General features: G+C 49.4%; 1 protein-coding gene and 1 pseudogene across 6 annotated transcripts in view; one reads left to right on the top strand and one right to left on the bottom strand.

Moving 5' to 3' along the window:
• The window catches only part of USP40 (ubiquitin specific peptidase 40), a 59,643-nt gene extending 54,320 nt beyond the window's left edge, over positions 1-5,323 (bottom strand). For 4 of the 6 annotated variants that reach the window (XR_001602564.2, XM_016204641.2, XM_087819501.1 and 1 more), the window contains exons 1-3: positions 4,048-4,374; positions 1,547-1,614; positions 330-443 (exon numbers count right to left, since the gene is read on the bottom strand). Coding sequence is in view for 5 of the 6 variants with exons in the window: in XM_016204641.2 (XP_016060127.2) it covers positions 330-443; positions 1,547-1,614; positions 4,048-4,282 (417 nt within the window). In the remaining variant the exon portion in view is untranslated. Of the gene's footprint in view, positions 1-321; positions 444-1,546; positions 1,615-4,047; positions 4,375-5,304 lie in introns of those variants that run through there. The other 2 variants (XM_087819502.1, XM_087819503.1) reach the window with 2 other exon arrangements.
• A 5,794-nt stretch (positions 5,324-11,117) lies between these two features.
• Positions 11,118-19,159, top strand: LOC107530733 (UDP-glucuronosyltransferase 1A10 pseudogene; annotated as a pseudogene).
• Positions 19,160-23,525: the final 4,366 nt, after the last annotated feature.

The raw sequence follows: 23,525 nt of genomic DNA, 5'->3' as shown, positions 1-23,525 counted from the left end.
AGTTTGCTATAGACATGGTATTTCCGTGCAATAGGTGTTGTATCTCAACTATCCATATAAAGATTCTCAGGGTATAAATCGTAAAAATCAGCTCCTCACTTTTCCCTGTATGCACGACCCTCTCCCCACTCCAAATCACAACCATTCATAAAGTCCTGCACACAGCAAGCATCCAAAACTATATTTCTGACTTGTAATTATTTAAAATGAGAGAAACATTTAAATAATATCTTGAGACCCTAAAGCAAAATTAAAGAAGTCAGATAACATATTAAACCCATTTACTCTTTGTTGCTGGCAACGTATCCTAGAGAAGCTGACCTTCATACCTCATTGCTCGTCCACCCAAAGCTGTCAGTGAGGTCTGCTGTGGAGGCAGCTTCCTGGTCGAGGAGCAGGAGCTGAGCAAACAGCCGCTGCAACTGTAGAGGTATGACTCGAACCTGAATGGGAACAAAGGCATTTCTAAGTGAGTCTTTCCAACATGTGTTGGGCTTCTCAGAAATGCATACTACTTTTCTTCTATCTCCTAGTTCACTCAGTTCACCCAGAAGAAGGTTTACAAATACCTTATTGCAAAGATGAACTAGCTAAGATTCATTTTCTAAGATTCATTTTTCTCTGAAAATTCAATCTAAACTGTTTTAGCTGCCTGGAGTTTTCTAGCTTGACATAGTTTGGATCAACATTAAAACCCAAAGAGACCTCAATAAACTACCCAATTGATTGCAGACCAATAGTAACTTAAGTCTCTAGTAGTTCATTATTTCTCTAAAATGCCTCCATCATGGCGGGGTGGTGACGGCCGGGCTCACAGAGAATGCTGCTCAGAGCCTACCTGGTCTGGGGACCAAATTTAAGCATCTACAGTGAGAATCAGACTTTAGCAACTTTTATGGCAACATGACATTCCCACAACATCTTTATTATATCCTACAGGAGTATGATCTGCAACAGGCTGGGAATTTAAAAAAACACCAAAACATAAAACCTGGCTCTTTGCTGCACAGGGGTCTGAGGAGCACTGGGCCAAATCACGAGACTCCTCATAAGAAGCACCAATTTTAAAGTGACAAACTTCGGAATGATGTTTAGGCAGGGGAGGGACACGATCAGATCTGCACTTATGAGAAACCAATTCCTCACTCAGCTTATTTCCAGAATACCAAACAGAAAGAATACAGGTATCTATTTGTTGTTGTTGCAAAGAAGTGCATTGAGTGGTGTTTCTGTTACGCTAGCATGGACCGTTTGCAAATATTTCCTTCACGAGAAGAAAGAATAAAACGGTAGAGTGAGGCAAGTCTGCAGAGCAGCAGCGATACCACATCTGCACAAGTAATTGTTTTTTGGAAGGAAAATTCCATCACCAGAAAGTAGGGTACAAGCCATGTCACTTTCTGAAAATAAGAATCATATCTCATAATTAATAAGATTATTGATTTCTATAAGTAACTTAATTCCTTCCTTAAAAAACATTCCCTCAATACTCCAAAAGCAAACAAACAAACAAAGACAACCACCCCACGAATCATGGATTTAATACCTTCGCACTGGGATCATCCTTGTCCTCTAAAGAACCAAGCTCTTCTGGGCCAAGAGAAAATAAAGCTTCTAAACAAAAAAGCAGAATCAGAGATGTAAATGACATTTCATTTTAGAAAACCAAGACTACCAGTAAGTAAAATCAGTTAACAATTCAGAAATGGGGTTGCGGAAATATTTATACCCTTACTCTACACATTTTACTTTCTGGTAACGTTATTTTTAACCACTGACTACAAAGGGCATGCTAAGGTTTCAGCAGGAAAGGTCTAGAAAAGGAAAATCATGCATATAAAACTGAGAACAGTAACATTGCAATTCTGTGCTGGCTTCCTAATGCCTATGGCAATGGGTCCCTAGAGCCACGTAAGAAGTATTAGGAAATATAACAAATATGTAATAGTGTCACATGTGATTAACAGCAAGCTGTCCTCTCCTGAGAAGGACCACCTTTAACTCTGAGACCATGCCCTTTCTTTTTTGGGTATGTAAATATCTTCCCTGTGTTGAGGGTGGTAACATACGGTACTGGTATCGACTGAAAAAATAAGTTGGTAACCTAGTGCCAGTCTCCAGAATTTTTTTTATAATACAGCATCTACCTACGCAACCCAGGGGAGGAATATCTGAATCTCTTGGGAAGCCTGTATTCAAACCTAGATAGGAACTCCTACTGGGGAACTTGTATATACTCCAGGGAGAGAAGGGATGGGTGGGTGTTGTCTCCCACTGGCAACCACTGCTGCCCAGTGATTACTGTGATGAATGTCGTGCTCCTCCGGAGTTCCTGGGAGAAACTGGGAAAAATGAACGACAAGGAATTTTACAATCATCTCCGACTACTCTCTGCTATACTGAACCGGGGGTACAGTGGAACCCAATCTGGCCCTATCCCATAAAACATGATTCCAAAAAGCTCCAAGACTTTTCTCCCCCAGTCCTTCCTCTTTCCCAATTGTAAGTCCCCTCCAATAAGCATCGGGACTCATGTCAAACCTTACAAGGAGTGCACAATCCATATGAAGATGTCAACCCATGTGCTTGGCTGGGGATGAGAGGAAGATGTCCTGGAACGCTCAGCCCTATCCTTAATGGTATTCGCCATGGCCTGCCCCACCCCAAACACCTGCCTCAGTCTTTTTAAGGATACTTTTCTACTTCAAGTTGCCCTTTAACTTCAACTATATTAAAATTTGGAAAAGTTCTAACCCCCCTAGAACCCTGCTTATCCATGCTGAAAATGTCTTATGGTGGAATTATCGAATGCATCAGGGAAAGATTTTTATGGAAGGGATGGAATCAGGAACAAGAGATTCCACTCTTAAATCCCACATGCAGCCCAACCTGCTGGAATGGCCCTGGAGAGGAGATAATGGTAAATATTTACTATATCTCTGGGGGCAGGAAGCCTTTCCTAGCTTAGAAGCAACAGAAAATGTCACAAAGGTTTGATAAATGTACAGTGGTGGGAAGGGGATGCAGCAGTTGATACAGGATGAAGCAGGCTGTCTGTCCTCCGAAATGGAGACACTGTGGAGAGCTGAGCTACAAAACCATGGAGAGCAGGGGGGCCCAGTCAGGGCCATGTGAAGGCAAAGTAATGTTCGCACTGAAATCAAGACAACGTGGAGATGAAGACTCCTGTGGAGGAAGCTAAACTGCAGAGATGGGAATGGGACAAACATGTAGAGAGAAACAGCAGCAAGAAATTAGGGTCCAATAAGGTCAGGCTGGCTTCCTGTCGATCGTTTCTGGGAGTCCCCTATATTCTTACAATAACCCTCCCTTTAAATTGAGCTAATATGAGTGGGTTTCTGTTCCTTGCACACAATCCCTATGTCTAACATCTTGGGTCTTTGGAATTCCCTACTTCCAGATTTTAGAAAGGTGATAAGAAGAAAGGGTTAACATTATACTAATATTACATTGGGGTCTAGGACAACAGTATCCGTTAATCAAGGAGATTAATATTCCTGTAAGAAATGAAAGAATATTCACCCAAGTGAGATAACTAGGCTATAAAAGGCCTCACATCAGGTCAGGTTCTGACACCAAACAAGTTCAGATCAGGTTGTCAGAGTTTTCTGAATTGCAGATAAACAATCACCGGCTGTATAAATAATGTTGACACCCCATTCCAAAAGGCAGCATATAACTGCTTTTATGTGTTTATTACTTTTATGTGTTTATTAATTTTAAAACTCAAAGATACAAACAGTGTAGCAATAATGAAGGCCAGCACTCAGGACAAAACTGTCTTTATGTTGTCTTTTAAATTACAAGAAGTAGAAAAGAAATATTGCCCCTTTTTTTATTTTGTTACTAATCATTACCATGATTACATAGAATATACATAAGATAATTTATTACCACTTTGTGTGTTACAGTAACATGCTTTAGAATACACCTTTAAGATACTTTGTCTCCTTGCAATCTTGCCTAATTCCGTGTAGAGAGGAGGGTTAGAGATTACTAATGAAATGCGCAGGTAAGGCAGCGTACCTCTGAACTCGGGTGTGAAATGCAGGGTCTGAAGAAGGGAGTTGAGGTAGCAGGTTCCACCCTGATTTCTGATTCCGCTTAACTTGGTGAATTCTCTAGGAGCAGGTGGCTCCAGCGCTTTGGTCTTTAACTTCTTCCCGTTTGCATACCGAGTGTCCGATACACTGGAATGATCCTCTTCAAAGAGGTCCCCAAACATTGTGAAACTGAACGCTACCTTTAAAAAACAGGACATGTTAGGGAATGCTTTCCGTGTTGCAACAAGCTTTCCCCGCAGCTCCCTGCCTTATACTTGGGAGTATCTATTTCAAGTCGTTCCTGACAAAGCCCACGGGAGGTCTGGGCTTTGGGGGCGTCAAGCCCCAGGCTTGCTCCTCTCTGCGGCTCTGGGCAAGTTACCTGTCGGGGAAAATGGGCCGCCACCTACCACCCACGGGCATTTAAACGCTCAGGTGACCTAACTAAAGAAAGGCGCTTGGTGCACTGGGCCTGGCTCCTGGTTTGTTTTGTTTGTTTTTTAAAAAGGCATGTGGGCATCACTACTGAAAACGAAAGCAAGCCCGTCACCGCGCCTCCTCGCCTGGGGACCGTCGGTCGCTTCCTAAAATCTCTGCCCGTCGCGCTCCTCGTTCCAGATGACGCCACTGACGCGAGTTAAACGGAGCAAGAGAATCTTGACAGCGGCTGCGGGCTCGGTCCCCGCGCTGCAGAGTCGCGGGGGGGCTCGCTGCCATTCCAATTCCCGACCAAGCGGCCCCGTCGCCCGCGCCCAGGGGCCCCGCCGGGAGCCCCGGGGACCCGCGCCGCTCGCTCGGGGTCGCGCGTGGCGTGGCGGGGGCCGCGCGGGGGCGGGAAATGCAAAGCCCCCGGCACCTCCCTGCGGGACGGGAGCCGCGGGGCCGCGCCTCGTCCCCCGGCCCACGCCTTCCTCAGGCGGAAAGCACGAGAAACGCAACTCGAGAGCCCGCACTCCCGTCTCCCCCGCTCCTGGCCCAGGCCAGGCCTCGAGCCCCCCCGTCAGTCAGTCAGTCGGTCGGTCGGTCAGTCAGTCAGTTGTCAGTCTGGCGGTCCCCCTCCCGCCGGGGGGCCCCGGGGCGCCAGGAGGCCGAGGCCCTCCGGCCGAGGACCACGGACGCGACGCCGCGACTCCGCGTCCCGGGCCGGCCGCTCGCCTCGGCCTCCTCAGGCCGTGCCGCCCACTCGGCCCCCACGCCTCGCACGTCCCTCCCGAGAACCCCGGCCGCCAGCGCCACTTACTGCCTAAAGCCCAGACCCCCGCCCCGGCCAGCGCTCCGAGCGAACGGACGCGCCCCACGCAGGCGCCACCATGTTGTCGCACGCGCGCCGCCCGCAGCCCCCAGCGTGAGCGACTCGCGGAGCCCGCGGACTACTCGTCCCAGGATGCCCCGCGGGAGCTCCGGCCCGCCGCGCGCGGCCTTCTGGGCAATGTAGTCCTTTGGCCCGGAGAGCTGGGGAGTCGCGCTGGGCGGGCAGCGCTTGCGTTCCAGGTGGGCTCGAGGGGTCCGCGGGTTCGCGGGTCCTCTCCGGCAGCTGGCCGCTCATCCAATCCTCGTTTAAAGTTTATCCCTATTGCTGTTCGCAGTCCACACTGGTTGCAGTGCAGTGCCCCAAGACCACTTGTCTTCTGTTTTTTATTTTTTTAAATTTTATTTTTGTTTAAAATATTACAGATGTCCCTTTTTCTCCCCAATGACCCGTTCCACCCCGTCCCTTCCCCCTCCCCAGTCCCTCTCCCCACCATTGTCCGTGTCCTTGGGTTGTGCATATCTGCATATAAATTCTTTGGTTACTCTCTCCCCCCCACCCACCCGCCCTCCTCCCTCCCTCTGACATTGGTCAGTCTCATCTATGCTTCCATGTCATCACTTGTCTTTTGTAATGGCCAGTTCCCAAGTTCCCTAAACCATGGAGACGTGTGTAGGGCTTCGACGTGGCCACTTTCACATGCATTTCCCAGGGTCTCTCTAGTGGAAAATGTGCCACGTGACCCGGAACCTTTCTACTGTCTTCAGCGTTTGTTTTGTCTGCACCAACTCTAAGGAGCATGCACAAGAATACACTACAAACGCCTCCAAATGATCCCCTCTGGCTGACTTGACTACCTTCAGTGGACTGTGCCCACAGCTCAGGTGTGCAGGCTCCAGGTCTGGCACCTCCCGGGCCCAATCCAGCCTCCACCCCGGAATGCATGAGGAAGACAGCCAGAAAAACCCTTAGGACTTGAGCTGAGGGTTGGAGAGGCTGAGAACAGCTGCGAGGCGGGAGTCCCAGGGACAGCCAGCCTGAGGGTTTGTAGGTAGAACATAGAGGGGGCTCTGGTGGCTGGAGTGTTCAGAGGAGTTGGTGGGGAACGAACTGGAGGCAGCAGACCAGCTAGGAGGCCGGAGGCCTAGCGCAGGAAACCGCAGTGGGAATGGCCTGTTCTCGGTTCTCATCGGTCTCCACCGGGCCTGTGGCCCCTCGGCAGCCTCCTCTCCGTGATCCCCCTCCCCGGCCCCGTGGCCTGCCTTCCCGCTGCTCCTCTGTCTGCCCTTTGCTGCTGCTTTGCTGGCTGTGCTTAATCTCCCTCCTCCAAATAATAGATATTCCTCTAACTCCCATTCCCTGATCAAGACCGAGCACCGGGAGGTTAGCTCCGCCAGCACACAGGCTGTTAAAAGCCGAGCGATGGTTGGCCTGGAGGCTGAGATGTCTCTGAATTGAGTGCCTCTGCCCCTGGAAAGTCCAGAGGGTGACCGTGGCATGAATTACAAGAAGCAGACAGGTCAGCGGGCGATGCAAAACCTGCTCTGTCAAAGAAAAAGACCAGAGGAGGGCTGGCTCTGTCCATCACGTGGGCTGAGGTTCAGTAGCTCCCTGGCAAAAAGCGGTGAGTTGCTTTTCTTTTCTTTTCTTTTCTTTTCTTTTCTTTTCTTTTCTTTTCTTTTCTTTTCTTTTCTTTTCTTTTCTTTTCTTTTCTTTTCTTTTCTTCCCTTTCCTTTCTTTCATAAATATTAAGTAAACCTCTGTATTAATTTAATGAGCATCTACTAAGTGGCAGGCACAGGACTAGAAGCTTGAGATTTAATATTAATCTGTCATAGGGCCCTCAATTCATGGAGCTCACTCTCTAGTGCAGAAAACGACAGAAAAGCGAGATGACAGCTGTAGTGATAAGTAACCTGAAAGAAATAACAAAGGCCTGTGACAGTAAATGGCAAGGATGGGGGCGGGGCTGTTTCTGATGTTGGTGTCGGAGCAGACTTCTTAGAGGAGACCTCCCCAATGAGGAGGCACACGAAGAGCCCGGGAAAGACCCCTCCGGGCTGAGAAAACAGCAAATACAAAGATCCCGAGGTGGGAAAGAAACTGTCCTGTTCCAGACGCAGGAAGGAGACCTTGACTGAGTGGAGTAAGCAAGTGGAGGCTGGTTACAGAGGCGCACGGGAGCTGGACTCACCCACCTTTTGCCCAAGGGAAGGATATTTTCTGATTGCAACAGGAAGCCATTCAATGGTGTTTCATAAAGAGAGCATAGTGACTGATGTTTGAACAGACCCCTCTGGCTTCCCTCTGCAGGGCAAGAAGCAGAAAGACCAGTTTAGGAGGCTGTTCTTAGAATCCAAGCAAGAGATGATGGTGGACTGATGTCCGAGGCAGTCAAGAGAGGGGCAGGTGTGAGATCTCTTTTGGAGATAAGACAGGCCTTGGTCACGTGGTGGCTTTGTAATGCGTCAGCTGGGCTAAGCCGAATTTTGTTTCCCACAATTCCTCTCCTATTTCTTTTTTCTTTTTTTTTTAATATATCTTTATTGATTTCAGAGAGAGGAAAGGAGAGGGAGAGAGAGAGATAGAAACATCAATGATGAGAGAGTCGCTGATGGAGCCCACAACCCGGGCATGCGCCCTGACTGGGAATCGAACCCGGATCACCTGGATTCCAGGTCGATGCTCAACCGCTGAGCCACGCCCGGCCTGGCTCTCCTATTTCTGATCAGGGTTAGTCACAGAGACATTTTTGCCTGAAATTTCAGGAGCCCTTTTTGTTGCTTTTCGTGCAGAAGTTTGGGACAGGCACGTCTGTAGTTCACACACATTGGCACCTATCTGCAGACTCACCTCGACGGCATGAAGCAGCCGTTGGACCTGTGACTGCCCTTACTTCCCTGGGATCCTCCTTCAGCTTCTTCCACACCTGGGGCAGGTGTGTGTTTAGCTCAGTGAGGAGGAGCACCGGCTCCTCCTGCGGGACCCCCACGTCATCAAGGTTGGAGGTAGTAAGAACAGGCCAAGGTTCTAGTCCCTTCTTGTAGATCTAAGTTCACCCTGTGTGTCCAAGCTTGTCTGTCTCTTCCCCACTGCACACCCATCCACCCTTCCAGAAAGGCGCTTGGTGCACTGGGCCTGGCTCCTGGTTTGTTTGTTAAGGACACCCTGGTGTCCTTAAGCTCCAACATCAGAGACAAAGGCTGTTTACAGAAATCTGGCCAAACAGTTCCCACATGGGTCAAATCCCTGTGACAAATCCCTGACTATTAGTATCTCTGGTGGTTCCGCTCCTCTGGTTGAACCCTGGCCAACACAGCTTAAAGGGAGGGGCTGTGGGAGAGTGAGGCCTTGTACGTTTTTTGCTTGAAATAGCAGGCAGGTGAAAATATCATTTACAGAGCCAGACTGAGAGAGGAGGAAAGCTCAGGCAGGAAACTCAGGAGCTGTGTTTTGGATATATTAACATTGGAACGCTATTAGAGTGTAATCTGTATAGTCAGAACAAATAAGTGGGGACCAGGGAGCAGCTTTTGAATTGTTATAAGAAAGCTTCCCCGAAGTCTGGGATGTATACAGATGACACAGCTTGCCTCGGAGCTGGGTTAAAGAATGGCCGTGTTGACAGGAGGGGAGGTCCAGGCAATGGATGGGCACAAAACAGTACTTAATTTTAAGTAGTCTTCTAAAAAATTTCTTTCACTATAAGTTTAAATAGTTGCAGGCCTCCTGCATGAAATAGAACCACATCACGCCTACAGGCCCATCCCAGCCGGAAATCCCACAGTGATCCCCCCAGGTGCCTGGGAGCCCCACCCTGCAAGCAGTAATAATTTGGGACCAGCTCTTTCAAGGTTCATGATTACTTTTGCAAAAATTGGGATTTTGACCCAAATGGTTGGCATAAGGTAAAAAACCATGCCCCTGGCCTGAAAAACTTGCAATTTTATTGGTATTTTTTTGTTTCCTTCTCTGTGCTGTGTTCCTCAATCGATGTGAGATGCAATCTGTACTCAATGCTATAAACAAGAACCTTCGAAACTGAAGGTCATGTCTTATTAGTGGGTTATCAAATTTATTGAAAGGGGTTGTAACCAGCATTTAAAAAGAGAGAGAGAGGAAAAAAGGGAGAAGAAATACAATAATGGAATTACACAATATGGACTCTTCTGCCCGGCATAATTTATCCTGCAGAATTATTTTGAAATCCATCCTTACTGCTCAAATATCAGAAGTTCGCCCCTTCTATTGCAGCGAAGGATACCCTGTATGGATAAACCACAACGTGTTTATCCATTCACCTGTAGATGGATGTTGGCGCTGTCTCCAGTTTTTTATATTACAAACGAAGTTGCTGTGGATGTTCATACACAGGTTTTTGTACAGAAGTATTCTGTATTCGTTTATGTGGTGGTGCACAGGAGAGGCCTCAGGGAAACAAAGCTTATTATCGTCACAGGTCCTGGAGGCATGAGGGATGACACGCCGTGCAGGGCCACAAGGGGAAGCACCAGGGTTGGTCAGGAGGGAGAGGGAGCAGGAACCAGGGGGGAGCCTATGCTAGGCCCTTTATTGGCGTTTTGTGGAAAGGCAAGGCAGGCCAGGACTGGCTAGTCAGGCTGTTTAAGCAGGCTATCAGCTAGCGGGGTGGCCCCTACGTGCTTGGTCCCTGGCCCTGGGATGATTTGTTCCCAGTGGCTTCAGATTGGTTCGTTGCCTGTCGAAGGCATGCATTGTGCCGGGCCCTTTGTCTCTAATACTGAGTAGCCAGAGGAGGGGCAGTCATTCCCCAGCAAGAAGGTTTTCATCATAATATACAAAAAATAAAAGACATAACCAGTGCATGGAATGCCTGGTTTGTATGACAGGTGCATGTTTGTCTTAGAAAGGTAAACCTCCAGACCACTGTACTGTTGACCCAGCAGCACACGAGAGGTCCAGCCGTTTCTATATTTTCTTTGGTACAATGTATGCTCAAATCATTGCCTATGTTTAAAAATTGGGGGAGGGGGGAGTTGCTTGTTTCTTCCCCCCCCATTATTGAATTTTGAGAATTCTTTATATAGTTTGGACATAATATATGTACCACAAATATTTTCTCCCAGTTTCATTTTTTTTTAAATAAAATTTTAATTTTAGAAGATATTTAGATTTATTGTAAGATTGCAGACGACAGTTTAAAATTTTTCCATGTACCCATAAGGTGGCGTTGTCAATCTCATCTCACCGTTTCGGAGGCCCTGGAGGGTTTGGAAAGGGAACAAGAGGAGCAGCGATACTGGGCGCTCGCTGCAGAGGCCTCTGTGAGATGCTGTTCCGCTGCCAGCAGGCTGGGAGGGCGGTGGGGAGGGGCTTCCAGTCTCTCCTTGGAACCCGGGATGCCAACCTGTTTCTGGGCAGAGACTTTGGAAGTCTGAGGATAAATCCCAAATTTTCCTTTGGGATAAATTCCAAAAATACAAGCGTTATTGCAATTTATTTTCTTTTCACTGTTTCTGAGTCCTCAGGGTCACAAGGTGATTGCTTAATATTTCTGTTTGTAAGCTGGCATTGCAGTCCAGGGCAAGATCTCTGTCCAGGCAAAGATCAAAACTATTCTTATCTGGAAACGCGCCAGGAAAGCACATATTATTCAATATTCTCTTCCGAGTAAATCATTGACAGTGAGTGGTTTTGATTTTTGGTTGTTGTTGTTATGAATACACGCCCTCCCGTGCGGCAGGTTTTGTGCCGGTCCCTCCTTTGCCGGCTGAATCACTCGAGCTTGGAATCGGGCGCCCGGCTGCTCGGGGCTGCGCTACCCAATGGCTCCCGCGGCGTGGACGGGCCTCCCTCTGTGCCTGTGCCTCCTGCTGGCACCCGGCTGCGCCCAGGCGGGCAAGCTGCTGGTCATCCCCATGGACGGGAGCCACTGGTTCACCATGCGCCCTGTCGTGGAGCAGCTCTCCCACAGAGGGCATGAGGTGGTCGTGGTCAAGCCAGAGGTGAGTTGGCAACTGAGACAGTCATCCAATTACACCATGAAGAGTTATTCCTCTTCTTACACCCTGGAGGATTTGAATCACCAGTTCTGGGTTTTCTCTGAGGCTCAGTGGAAAACTCGGGTGCAAGATGTACATTCTTTGCTATTGAGCCCATCCAACGGTATTTTTGATGTTTTTTTCTCACACTGTAGAAGTTTGTTCAACGACAAAAAATTAGTAAAATACATAGAAGATGGTGCTTTCGATGCAGTGTTTCTAGATCCTTTTGACCTGTGTGGCTTGATCGTGGCCAAATATTTTTCACTGCCCTCCGTGGTCTTCACCAGGGGCGTGTTTTGCCACTATCTTGAAGAAGGGGCCCGGTGCCCCAGCCCTGCTTCCTACGTTCCCAGGGGCTTCTCCGCGCTATCGGACACCATGACCTTCAGGGAGAGAGTGCGGAACCACTTTATCCAACTGGAGGAACATTTAATTTGTCACTATTTTTTCAAAACTGGTTTGGAAGTCGCCTCTGAGATTCTCCAGACCACTGTGACAGCCAGTGACCTTTTCAGCCAACCATCCATTTGGTTGATACGGAGTGACTTTGTTTTCGACTATCCCAGACCTGTGATGCCCAACATGATCTTCATTGGCGGCATCAACTGCCACCCGGGAAAGCCACTGTCACAGGTGAGTTGCCCATCCTTTCCCCTGCTCAGGATAACCTGGCTTGGTCGTGAAAGGAAAGCAGAGATTCCGCACTGAAGCATGATCTGTAATTTGCATTAGTTACATTTGGAATCCCTTCGTTCCATGAACTACTATGTGTCAGTTCATTTAATTGTGTGTTAGCAAATTTTATTAAGCTGTCCCCTTTGATATTCATGTGTATACAACTGAGGCAATTGTATACAATTTCCAGGCTGCGTTTTTAAATGCTGTTTGGAAAAAAAAAATACTGAAAATCACAGTCAGAAAGGAAACTTCTTTGTTGGTTAATCCAATGCAGCCCCCTTAGAAAATGGCTCTTACCAGTTTTGTACGCACCTTATCCAAATTTTCCGAAGTTACTTTGCATAAATGCATATAGCTAATGTAGATTCTCACACTCATTTTATGAAAGCGAAATCTAGTATCAGACTGGATATATTGGTCTTTGCCTTTTTTTCACTTGCCGATGAATCAGGGACCTTTTTACAGCCGTTACATACAAATGTGTGACTCTTTTTAAGAGTTGCATAAGATCCTTTGCTTTGGGTGCGCCGTAGTTTATTCAAGTGACCAACATTGATTGATAGTTAAGCTTTTTTCTTAATGTTTCCTTTTACAGTAGGACTGTGCTAAACATTTTAATATAAATTCTTTACGTTCACGTATTTCCATAACCTTGCTCTTATTGTAGTGGGCCAGAGTCCTTAGGAGTAGGGCTGCTGGGTCTGATGCTATGTACATATTACACATTTGCTTTCAAAACAGTGAACAACATTACACTTTGGTCAACACATCTCCACCTTCAGATGTGTTCCAACTTTTAAATCTTTTGGTAAAAAGATTCTACATTGCGCCCTAGCCAGTTTTGCTCACTGGTTAGAGCGTCGGCCCGTGGACTGAAGGGTCCCAGGTTCGATTCTGGTCAAGGGCACGTGCCTCAGTTGCAGGCTGGGTCCTGAGCCCCGGTTGGGGAGAGTTCGGGAGGCAACCAATCGATGTGTCTCTCTCTCTCTGTCTCCCTTCCACTCTCTCTGAAAAGCAATGGAAAAAATATCCTCGGGTGAGCATTAAAAAAAAAAAAAATTCTACATAGTGCTTCCATTTTCATAGCTACATTGGTCATTTGCATTTGCTCTTTTGTGAATTATATATTCGCATCCTTTAATCATGTTTTTGAAGGCTACTTGTCTTTTTAATAGCTAATTACTACAAGTTTCTTCAGTATTAGGAACATTAACACTTAGCTCTTTATTTATGTTGCAGATACTTTTCCTGGGCTATTCTTCCTCCTCTGTCATGTAGTCAGTCTGGTGGACTTTTTCTTTAATGGTTTCTGGATATCAATTTGTTTAAGTCTTAGTCCAAGCCTGGGATATATAAACATATTTTCTATACTGTGTCTTAATTTTTTTAATTTCTCCAGTGTCAATAGGTTTACTTTTTTTTACAACGAGAACTTTACACAGAAGAATACAGGTCTAACTTTATTATTTTTCTCCGTGGATTGCCCATTGTTCTAACAATTTAATAAAAACAGCCCGCTCTTCATCCGTTGAATTGAGAGGCATCTTCATCATATTTTGAATTTCCATATTTATTTGCATCTGCTTTTGAACTCTCAGTTTAGGGGAGGGAGAGAGGAGATCGGTCTGTAAGGGGTCCTGTGGCACGTGAGACATCGGTCGTGGCTGAGAGGACTTTTAGGAGTAAGAGGGTCGATTGTGTGGTTTTGAGCAGTTTCCTGGGCTGCGTTGAGACAGCTCTTTTGTTAGGGACCCTTGATCTTCATGAAAATTTTGCTACATGAGACAGCCCAGCCTTTGGAGTTGCCACAGGGGTGTGGCATCAAGCATATCTCAGCACAATTACTTTCAAACTCCACAATATTAACGTGAACCATAGGCTCAGGTTCTTTAAAAAGACATCGAGTGACTGCCTCCCGCACGCCCCCTACCGGGGATTGAGCCACAACCCAGGCCTGTGCCCCAACTGCGAATTGAACCAGTCGCCCTTGGGTGCACAGGACAACGCCCAACCAACGGAACCACGTGGGCCAGGGCAGACATTCTTTTTCTTAAAAATTGAGATATAATTTATATCATAACTTTCACCCTTTATACACATGCAGTTCAGTGATCTTTAGTATATTCATGAATAGAAGCAACTATCACCACCCTCTAATTCCAGAGCATTCTCCCCGCTCCAAAATGAAACCCCATGCCCACTGGCAGTCACCTCCCCCGACAACCCGGAATCTACTTTCTGTCTCTACATATTTGCCTCTTGTGGATATTTCAAACAAACGGAATCATGTGATATGCGGTCCTATGCGACGGCTTTCACCTAGTGTTCACAGTCTAGGCGTTTGTAGCGTGGATAGGTCCTTCACTCTTTTTTATGGCTGAGTGCTATTCCACTGCGTGTCTATATTCTGTTGTGTTTATCCACTCATTGGTCCACGTTCTTACTTTTCGGCTGTGAGGACTATGCTCCTGTGAACACTTTTGTGCGACAAGCCCAGCGTTCTGACTTTAGTTAGGGCCCTTGTCCTGACCTTCACGCCGGACTGCCTCCCTCTGGCCACTGGAGACTTTTCGGGAAATATCCTGCCTGCGGAGTAGTTTGCTGAGGGTGTGTCTGACTGAATCATGTGGCCTCTAATCACTCAGCAGACCGAGTGATTTATTCCACCATGTAAATGCCCCACAGCTGTTTGACCCGCTTATCTATTGACGGGCACTTGGGCTGTTTCCATATCTTGGCTACTGTAAATAACGGTGCAGAGAACATAGGGCTGCAGATATTCTTTCTAATTGGTGTTTTGGGATCCTTCAGATAAATTCCCAGAAGTGGAATTGCTGTGTCTTAAGGCAGCTCCATATTTAATCTTACGAGGAGCCTCCATACTGCTTTCCACAGTGGCCGAAGCAGCCCGCATTCCCCCAGCAGCTCAAGGGCTCGCTTGTCTCTGGATCCCCGCCAGCACTTGCTGCTTGGTGATTTGTTGATGGGAGGCATTCTGACAGGTCTTTGGGAAGTGATATCTCGTTGTGGTTTTGATTTGCATCTCTGATGATTAGCGATGTTGAGCATCTTTTCATATGTCTCTTGGCCACCTGTAGGTCCTCTTTTGGAAAAGTGTCTATTCCGGGCCTTTGCCCATTTTTTAAGTGAGTTCTTTCTTTCGTTTCCTGCCTCCAGTGAACGTTGGCTGTTCCCAGCAGGCCCACAGCCAAGCCCTCTGTTTTTCATAGGCCTCTTGTTTAGTAACACGAAGACCAGAGCAGGTCTCTGCTAGGAGGGGCCCAGGCCCAGGTCCTCAGCAGGGTGGGGTCCAGGAAGGGCCTGAGGTTTGGACCAGCACCTGCTTCTGCCCACACACACTTGCTGCAGCCGGACTCCCTCGGGAGGCGCTGTTCTTAGAAAGAACCCAGGGGGCTGTGCCTGCCCGGAGCAGTGGACCTGCACTGTGCTCCTTTGTGGCCATTTTGGGGTCTTATTGTTGTGCAGATGGACCCACCCCAGGACGCTGCCACCTTCCTGGCCCTGATCATTGTAGGCAGAACACCCTGCTGGCACCCTTCTCCCTGGAGGCTGCGATGAAATCTGTTTTCTGTGGTTGCCATTCTGGCAGGTGTGAGGCGATACCTCATTGTAGTTTAATTTGGCTGCGATGAATTGAATTTGCATCTTGGCTGTGTTGTTGGACCCAGCCCTGTGCTTGGGATGGTCTTTTGTATCCTGTTCCTCAGGCTTTTTCTCCTTTCTGGGTTCCAGCATGCCTCCTGAGCCAACAGGCATGAGTTAGGACAGGACTTTGCGTGCCAGTTCGGCTGTGCGTGACTCGCTGTGGGCGAGTCGGTTTTGGCCACGCTCGGCACCGCCTCTGTCTTGAACGGCCTGGTTCCCACATCCCTCGCCCTCTTGGGCCTCCCTCAGCAATATGACAAATCAGGCAGGACAAGCATGGCTCTCTCTCCCTGGGTCTCCGCTGAGAAACCTGAAGATCAGGAGGTGGGTCACACCCCTGGCTGGTGGCCGGGCTGGAAGCTGACGCCAGGCTCCTTCAGGCCCTCGCCGCCCGCCTGCTGCTTAGGCTTACACTTCTCAGGTCTTCATTTCCTAAAGGCAAGGGACAGAGTCCATGCTCATAGCATCATTGACTAGCTTTTCTCGAAAAAAGAGAAGAGCACTTGGTTTTCTAAATGCTCTACGTCCTGTGCGAATCCTCACACGCTTAAAAACCAAAAAAAGGAAAATGACATGTGAGAATAAGACAGGAGACTGAAAAGCGAGTTCCTTCATTCAGCAAACTCGGATCGAGCGCCTGCCGTATGCCAGGCAGTGTTCCGGACGCTGTGCCTACGGCGGGGACCGGGGATGGAACAGATCATCCCCGCCTTCACGGTGCCCTCGGTCTAGGTGGGGGAGTCGCATCGTGATAAGCTGCAGAGTAGGTGCTGAGCAAGGAGCTGAAGCTGAATGAGGAGGGAGGCGGGGCTCCCGAGTGATGGGCTGGGCCAGATGGTCATGGGTTCAAGGGGAAACTTTGCCATGACACCGATGACACCGACACCGTGAGAACCAGGATGAAGGGAGGGAACTGCCCTGTGGACGTGCAGGAAAGAGTTGACACCTCGGTTTTGATCACTGCCCTGAACCACGGTTGGCCAACTGCAGCCCACGGGCCGAGTCTGACCTGCTTCCTGCTGTTGTGAACAGAAGTGGCTGTCACACAGCCCCGCCCGTTTGTTTAGGGCTGCCTGTGGCGGCTCTCCTGGTACAGCAGCAGGGCTAAGTCATTGCCAAGGGGACCAAACGGCCCCCCGAAACGTAAGCTATGTATTTCTTATGCCTTTAGGGAAAATTGATCGCCAATCCCTGATCTAGAGCAGCGATTCTCGAAGGGCGTGCTGCAAACCCTGAGGGTCCCCGAGACCCTTTTAGGGGCCTGCGAGGTCAAACTGTTTCCGTAACAGCACTAAGGCGCTGTTTGCTTTCTCCACTCTCATTTTCTCACGGTGGTACGGGGGAGTTTTCCAAAGACTTCGCCATGCGCGAAACTACGACAGAGCACGCGCACAGCAGATAGGGGGGTGCCCTCCCTGCCCTCTACGAAGCCAAACGTTAAAGGGGCTTGTGAAAAATGTAAAACGGTGTCACTCTTCTGACTTATTTTTTTTGTTTTGGGAAATACAGTTATTTTTCAGAAAAGATGTCAACTTATAATGGGTTTACTCCTGTTATCTCAAATGAGGAAGAACTTTTTATTTTTTTTATTTAAAAAAATTTTTAAAAAAATATATCTTTATTGATTTCAGAGAAAGGAAAGGAGATGGGGAGAGAGAGATAGAAACATCAATGATGAGACAGTCATTGATCAAGCCCACAACCAGGCATGTGCCCTGACCAGGAATCGAACCCCGATCGCCTGGATCCTAGGTCAACACTCAACCGCTGAGCCACGTCCGGCCGGGCAGGAAGAACTTTTTAAATGTGTCAGTTTTAATTTCTGAAACCGTTCATTTGGGTAGACGTTACCCACCTAAAGAAAAGTTTTGGGGGCCCTCATGGGTCGAGAATATAAAAGAGTCCTGAGACCAGAAGGCTGAGAATGGCTGACCTGGAAGTAGCCAATTCTACTTTTCCCTCTGAAGCTGCGTAAATTACAAAAAAATGCCCTCTCATAGGCAGCAGGCCTCCGTCTCTCCTCTGTGGAAGGATGGCCAGCCTGGGGTTTGTATGGCATGAGATGATGGGAGAGTGTCAGAGCTGAATTGTGCTCCCCCACAAAGATACGCTGAAGTCCTCACGCCCAGCACCCTAGCGCGCGACCTTATTTGGAAATACGGTCCTTGCAGATGTGGGCGAAGTGCGGTCATTAGGGTGGGCCCTCGTCTAACAGGATCCGTGTCTTTATGTGAAGCGGAAATTTAGACATAGGGACGCAGGGAGAACACCGCGTGACGATGCAGGCAGAGATGGGGTGACGCTCCACCAGCCCAGGAACACCGCAGGCGGCCCGCAAACCCCCAGGGGCCGGGAGCAAAGCTAGAACAGGCCCTCTCCCGGTCTTCAGGAGGAACCAGCCCTCTGACACCTCGGTCTCCGACGGCCAGCGTCCAGACGGTGGGATTAAGTCCCTGTCTTTCGGACCACCCGCAGTGTGGTGCTTCGTTACGGTGGCCCTAGGACAGAGAGACAATGGGACATTGTTTCAGAACCCAACACTTTTGGGGGTCCTCTGGGCTGGAGCCACCTTCTTGTTTTTACTGCTGGCTGGTCGTGTCACCTCCATCAGATGCCCTGTCACCGGGCGCCTTCCCATCGTTTCCTGTTTCTACATCTTCTTCTCCGCCTCCTCTCTGTCCCCTCGCTCCCCCTGTAGTTCTTGCAGGGTCATGAGATGTCTTAGGAGCACTTTTTTGACCCCCGGAGTGCCCCTCAGTTCATGCCACATAGAAACTGGCTGCCCGACCCGGCCCGGAGGGAGACCCTCCGAGGGACCTGCACCCCCACATTCTCGCAGCCCTGGGGAGGGACTGACGCCTCGCCCCCCGGCAGGTGCAGCAGCGCAGGTGACAGGCGAGGAGCTCGCACTGCTCGACGGGCATCGGGCTCCGGAATTCGTGCTCTTGGCCGCAAGTGGGAGGCGTGTTGTCAGAGCACATGGGTTAGGACCGGATTCTGTCTTCGGATAGAACAGGACCCCCACCCACAGCGGTACCGCGGGAGGAGGGGGCGGGGGTTCCCTCCGGCTCCCCTGAGCCCATCCGGCCACCGCCGTTGCGGTGTAACTGCGGGGACGCCGCCGTGGTGACCGGGATCCGGAGGGCGCAGCTCCACCGTGCTGTTCGGATCAGGAACGCACATCTGCTCACGCCTCCTTTCCACTGTGAGGGGGTTGGCAAGGACTCGGAGGAGCCTCGACAGCAATTCGTCTGTGAGCAGAGCCATCCCTGGTGCTCGGGGAGAGGGAGGTGCTCAGCGACAGGGGCCACGAGGTCGTGGTGCTGGTGCCAGAAGTCAATCTGCTCCTGAAAGAATCCAAACACTATGCCAGAAAAATCTATGCGGTGCCCTACGTCCAGGACTTGCTGCGGAGACACCGCTGCTCCTTCAGGAACCGGCACTTCGCCGGGCGCGCTCCTGGCCGCTGCCCTGGTTGAGCACAGAAATACCTCGGTCATCGCGGACACGCGCGTCACCAGCTGCCAGAGCCTCCTGAGGGACGCGCCGCCCTGAGCGTCCTCCGGGACGGCGAGTTCAGCGCCCTGTCCACAGACCTGGCCGTCCCCTGCGGGGGATCCTGCCGAGTACCTGGGCCTGCCCTCTGTGTACCTGTTCAGGGGCCCCCCTTGTTCCCTGGGCGATGTAGGACTCGGGGTTCAGGCTCCTGCTGAACGTGTGCTCCTGGCAACAGTGGGGGATGCCTTTAGCTAGGTAACCTGGGGACAGTCACCAAATCATGGAATGAGCCTTAGAAGTTTCCAGGCCAAATCCTGTACCTACCTGTTAAAGAAACAGGTGAAGGCTTGACCAAGAGGACACAGAGCTAAGAGGACAGTCCAGGTCAAAACCCGTTCTCCCAACTCCGTGCCATGCTTTCCCCTGACCCTAAACCAGGGGTCAGCGAACTACAGCCGGGGAACCAAATCGGCCCAAAGGCCTGCTGCCCCATGGCCCAGAGCTAAGAATGGGTTTTGTATTTTTCAGAGGGATGTTAAAAACAACAGAAAGAGCGATGGGACAGAGGTGTACATGGCCCACTCAGTCTATGTAGCTACTACCTAACCCTTTACAGAGTGTTTGGCCTCTGACCTAAGGCAAGGGTTTGTGGGTGCCCTCTGACACATGGGGAAAGTGGGCCAAGCGCCACTTTGGAAAATAAAAACTTGTGAGTTTGGGTTTATTTTTTTGTTATTTTAATATTTACACCTTTGAATGGCTTCAGATCACTCTACGTTTCACACCAGAATTCTCTTTTCAATGCATTTTTTGGGGTCCGAAAGAAAGCCTCAGACAGGGCCCAAAGATGCTCACCGGCCTTTAACATCTGCCAATTTCTTTGTTAACACGGTCAACAGTAGCTACCCCAGGGTCAGGGGTGATGAACGTAACTGGACGAATTCCAGAGCACGGGGCACGACATACTAACCTCGTACGTCAGTGACATTTAATTAAGAAGTTAATACGCCAAGGTGTAAGAGGAACGTTTGGTAGAAGAAGGAAAAAGACCATTTTTGGTACCTTGGTACCAACCGTATATTTTTGCAAAAAGGGGTTGTATTTAGTCACATTGGGAAGCTGGACAGTGGTGAATGTGCTTTTGGGGCGTTGAGGCTTTATCTGCATTTGGCTTCCATCTGTGTCTCAGGTGGCAGTCCCTGGGTGTCACCGCAGAGCGTTCTTTGCGGCAGTAGGCACCTGTCAACTTGCATGGGCGATTATTAGGAGTTAAATCACAGTGATCAAAATCAAGTTTCTCTGGTCAAGTAATCAAACCATTTCAACACTATGAGAAAAGTGCACTTTGGAATAACGAGACTGTTTGGGACTCATACAGAGATGGCAGGGGCACGACCTCATGAAGGGACTAATGCCACCGAATTGTCCACTTTAAAAAGGTATTTTCTGTTCTAGGACTTCAGCCCGATAAATATTTTTAAAAGGAAGATACGTCATCAATCAGAAAACACAAACACCTGATTTATAACCCCCTCCCCCCCAGTAGGCAAATATCATGATCAGGCAGTAGGTAAAAGCACATGGCCAGTAACAGTTTGACCATCTAACTTCAGAAATAATCCAAGAGCTTCAAATTAATGAACAATGACATTCGATTTTACGTATTACGTTATCAAACTTGACATCTAGGTACCTATTGGCCCGACCTCAAACACATACTCATATTTCTTTCGAGCGTGTGCACAGCATTTTGGAAACCAGAGCTCGGCGAACATTCCTTGCATAGGCTCTGAGTCACCGCCTGGGAAAGGGTGCGGGTTCTCGGGGCAGCCTGTGTGCTCCCGGCCTCGCCTGTGCGGGAGAGCTCGAGATCTCCTCTCTTTTATTCCCACAAAAGAGTGACTCTGACCACAGCCCGCCCTCCCCCTCTGCCCAAGGAGGGACTCGGCCACCTCCCTGGTATTTCTGTCCAAGATGCCTTGGGGAAGGCCCTGGGCCTCCTGGCGGGTGGCTCCCACAGAAGCTGGCCCCTGGGCAGCCCTGGATGTTCTGAACCACGCATCCCAGCCACGCCCAGGGCCTCCTCCCAGCCCCTGGCACCTGTCGCCAGCCCCAAAGCAGTTCTGCTGTGCCACGTTCTCGCAGGCGCCTTTTCCTCCGGCCCCGGGGGCTCGGTCCAGGCCGGATGCTGCGACACTCTTTCCGATGTCGTGCTTGCTTTTCAGTGGAGACCATCTGCCCCGGGCTAATCTCTTTTCTTATGAGGAGGAAGCATGAGAAATACCCACCCACTCACTCCCAACAAAGAATTATCTGGTCCAGAATGTCAGTGGTGCTGAAATTGAGAAATGGGGGTCTGAATAAATTACAAGTGATTATCAGTGACCTCTACCCAGCAGGGCCTGGAGCTAGGTGGCGAGGGGGCAGCTGGCATCCCTCGCCCGCCCTGAGCTCACCTGTGCCCCCCACAGGGGTCTCTGCGAGCAGTAAGCACTCAGGCAGCAGTCCCAATGTTTATTGGTTGGGCTAAGGATTGACTTCTAAGTGAGTCAAGGGAACCAAACCCCAAAATGCCCAGTCATTCTTAACAGGCACTTTTAAAAATACCCGACTTAGGCCACTGTTTGCAGTTCTTACGATGGCTTCCAAACCCCGTGTTTACCTTGATGACTGGTTATCTTGGAGATTAACAGATGTGTGGAATATTTTGGAAGCACTGGTTCTGTTACTGGGTAATTATCCATAGAGTGGCTAAATGCTAGAATGACTCGGTCTAAAAAACAGTATTCAACACGAGTATTGGAAAAAAATAGAAAGTTGGTTGGTTAATACTTTAGATAATTCCAGGAGATTGGAATTAAGTGGGTTATTTTATATAGAGATAAAATTCATACCACACTATTCATTTAAAGTTTATAATTCAATGATTTTTATTATGTTCACAGAGTTGTGTCTCCATCACCACACTCATTTTTAGAACACTTTCAATCACCCACAAAACAACAACAAGCTGTACAAATTATCAGTTACTCCCATTTCCTCTTCTCCCCAGCCTCTGGCAACCATTAATCTACTTTCTGTCTCCATGGACTTTCTGATTCTGATCATTTCATACAAACTGAATCATATAATAATGCGACTTTTTTCACTTAGCATAATGTTGTCCAGGTTCATCCACGTTGCAGCATTACTTTTTACTGCTGAGTGATATTTCGTTCCCTGGATATATCACACTTTACATAGCTGCTCATCAGCTGGCGGACATTTGCGTTATTTCCAGTCTGCAGCTTTGGTTCGGGCCCTGGCCTCTCACAAACAGGCTCCCAGTAGGACTCCTTGGTGCAGGCTGATGCCTGTGAACCATTCCCTGGTTCTTCGCAAGAGGAGTGTGTCAGGAGCACAAAGCCAGACGTACCACGTCATCCTCGGTGGCTGCCCTGGTCTTCAGGAGAGAGCTGGATCCCAGCTTGGCACACAAGGCCCCTGGAACTGAGACCCCCCCTCAAAAAAAGATATGTTGAAGCCATAGGCCCCAGCATCTCAGAAGGTGACCTTTTTTGGAAACAACCTTTGCTGAGGTCATCAAGTCAATATGAGGTCATCAGGGTGGCCCCTGATCTAATATGACTGGCATCCTTACAAAAAGGGGGATTTGGATACAGAGACAGACATACAGAGAGGGAGACAGTGTGACGACACAGGGGGAAGATGGACACATGACTGGAGGGTCACATCTGCAAGCCAGGCGAGACGGAGGATTGCAGGCAAACCCAGGAGCTGGGGGAGGCAAAGCAAGAGCCCCCGGAGCCTTCAAGAGGGAGCACGGCCCGGCCGACACCCTGGTCTGGGCCCTGCCCTCCGGAGTGAGAGAATACACTTCCCTTGCTCTCAGTCCCCGGGTCGGCCCCGTTTCAGCAGCCCCGGGAGCAAAGGCACCCGTTGGCCGGCAGCCTCCTGCCCCTGGCCCATGCGCGCTCCGCCGGTTTCCTGAGTCGTTCAGCCCTTACTGCTCAGGACGCTCCCTGCCGTGCCTCGCCTCTGTGCACGAGCAGGTAGGGGACACCAAAGCGCCTGCGAGTGAGCTTTAGGGGCGTGATGCGGCACCGGCTGTGGCTTACGGTCGTGCAAGGAGCCGGTAAAACGAGCGTTGGGAAAGGCGGGCTCACCTGTGCCATCTTTTGGCCCCACTGGCGCATAAGAAGGGGCCCTGGGCTTGGAAGGCTTCCCTGCCAAGAGCCTGTGCTGCCTGTCACCTTGGGTGGGACTGTCTGTCTTGTTTCAGGCTCAAAGAATGCTCCTTTGTCTTTGTTTGAAGCGTGTGGGTCACGTGGCACCTGCTGTATGTCT

This window comes from Miniopterus natalensis, chromosome 8, assembly GCF_054644295.1.
Source record: "Miniopterus natalensis isolate mMinNat1 chromosome 8, mMinNat1.hap1, whole genome shotgun sequence".
Taxonomy (NCBI): Eukaryota; Metazoa; Chordata; class Mammalia; order Chiroptera; family Miniopteridae; genus Miniopterus; species Miniopterus natalensis.
Note: the sequence above shows the minus strand (reverse complement) of the source record. Positions and strands in the feature narration are given on the sequence as shown.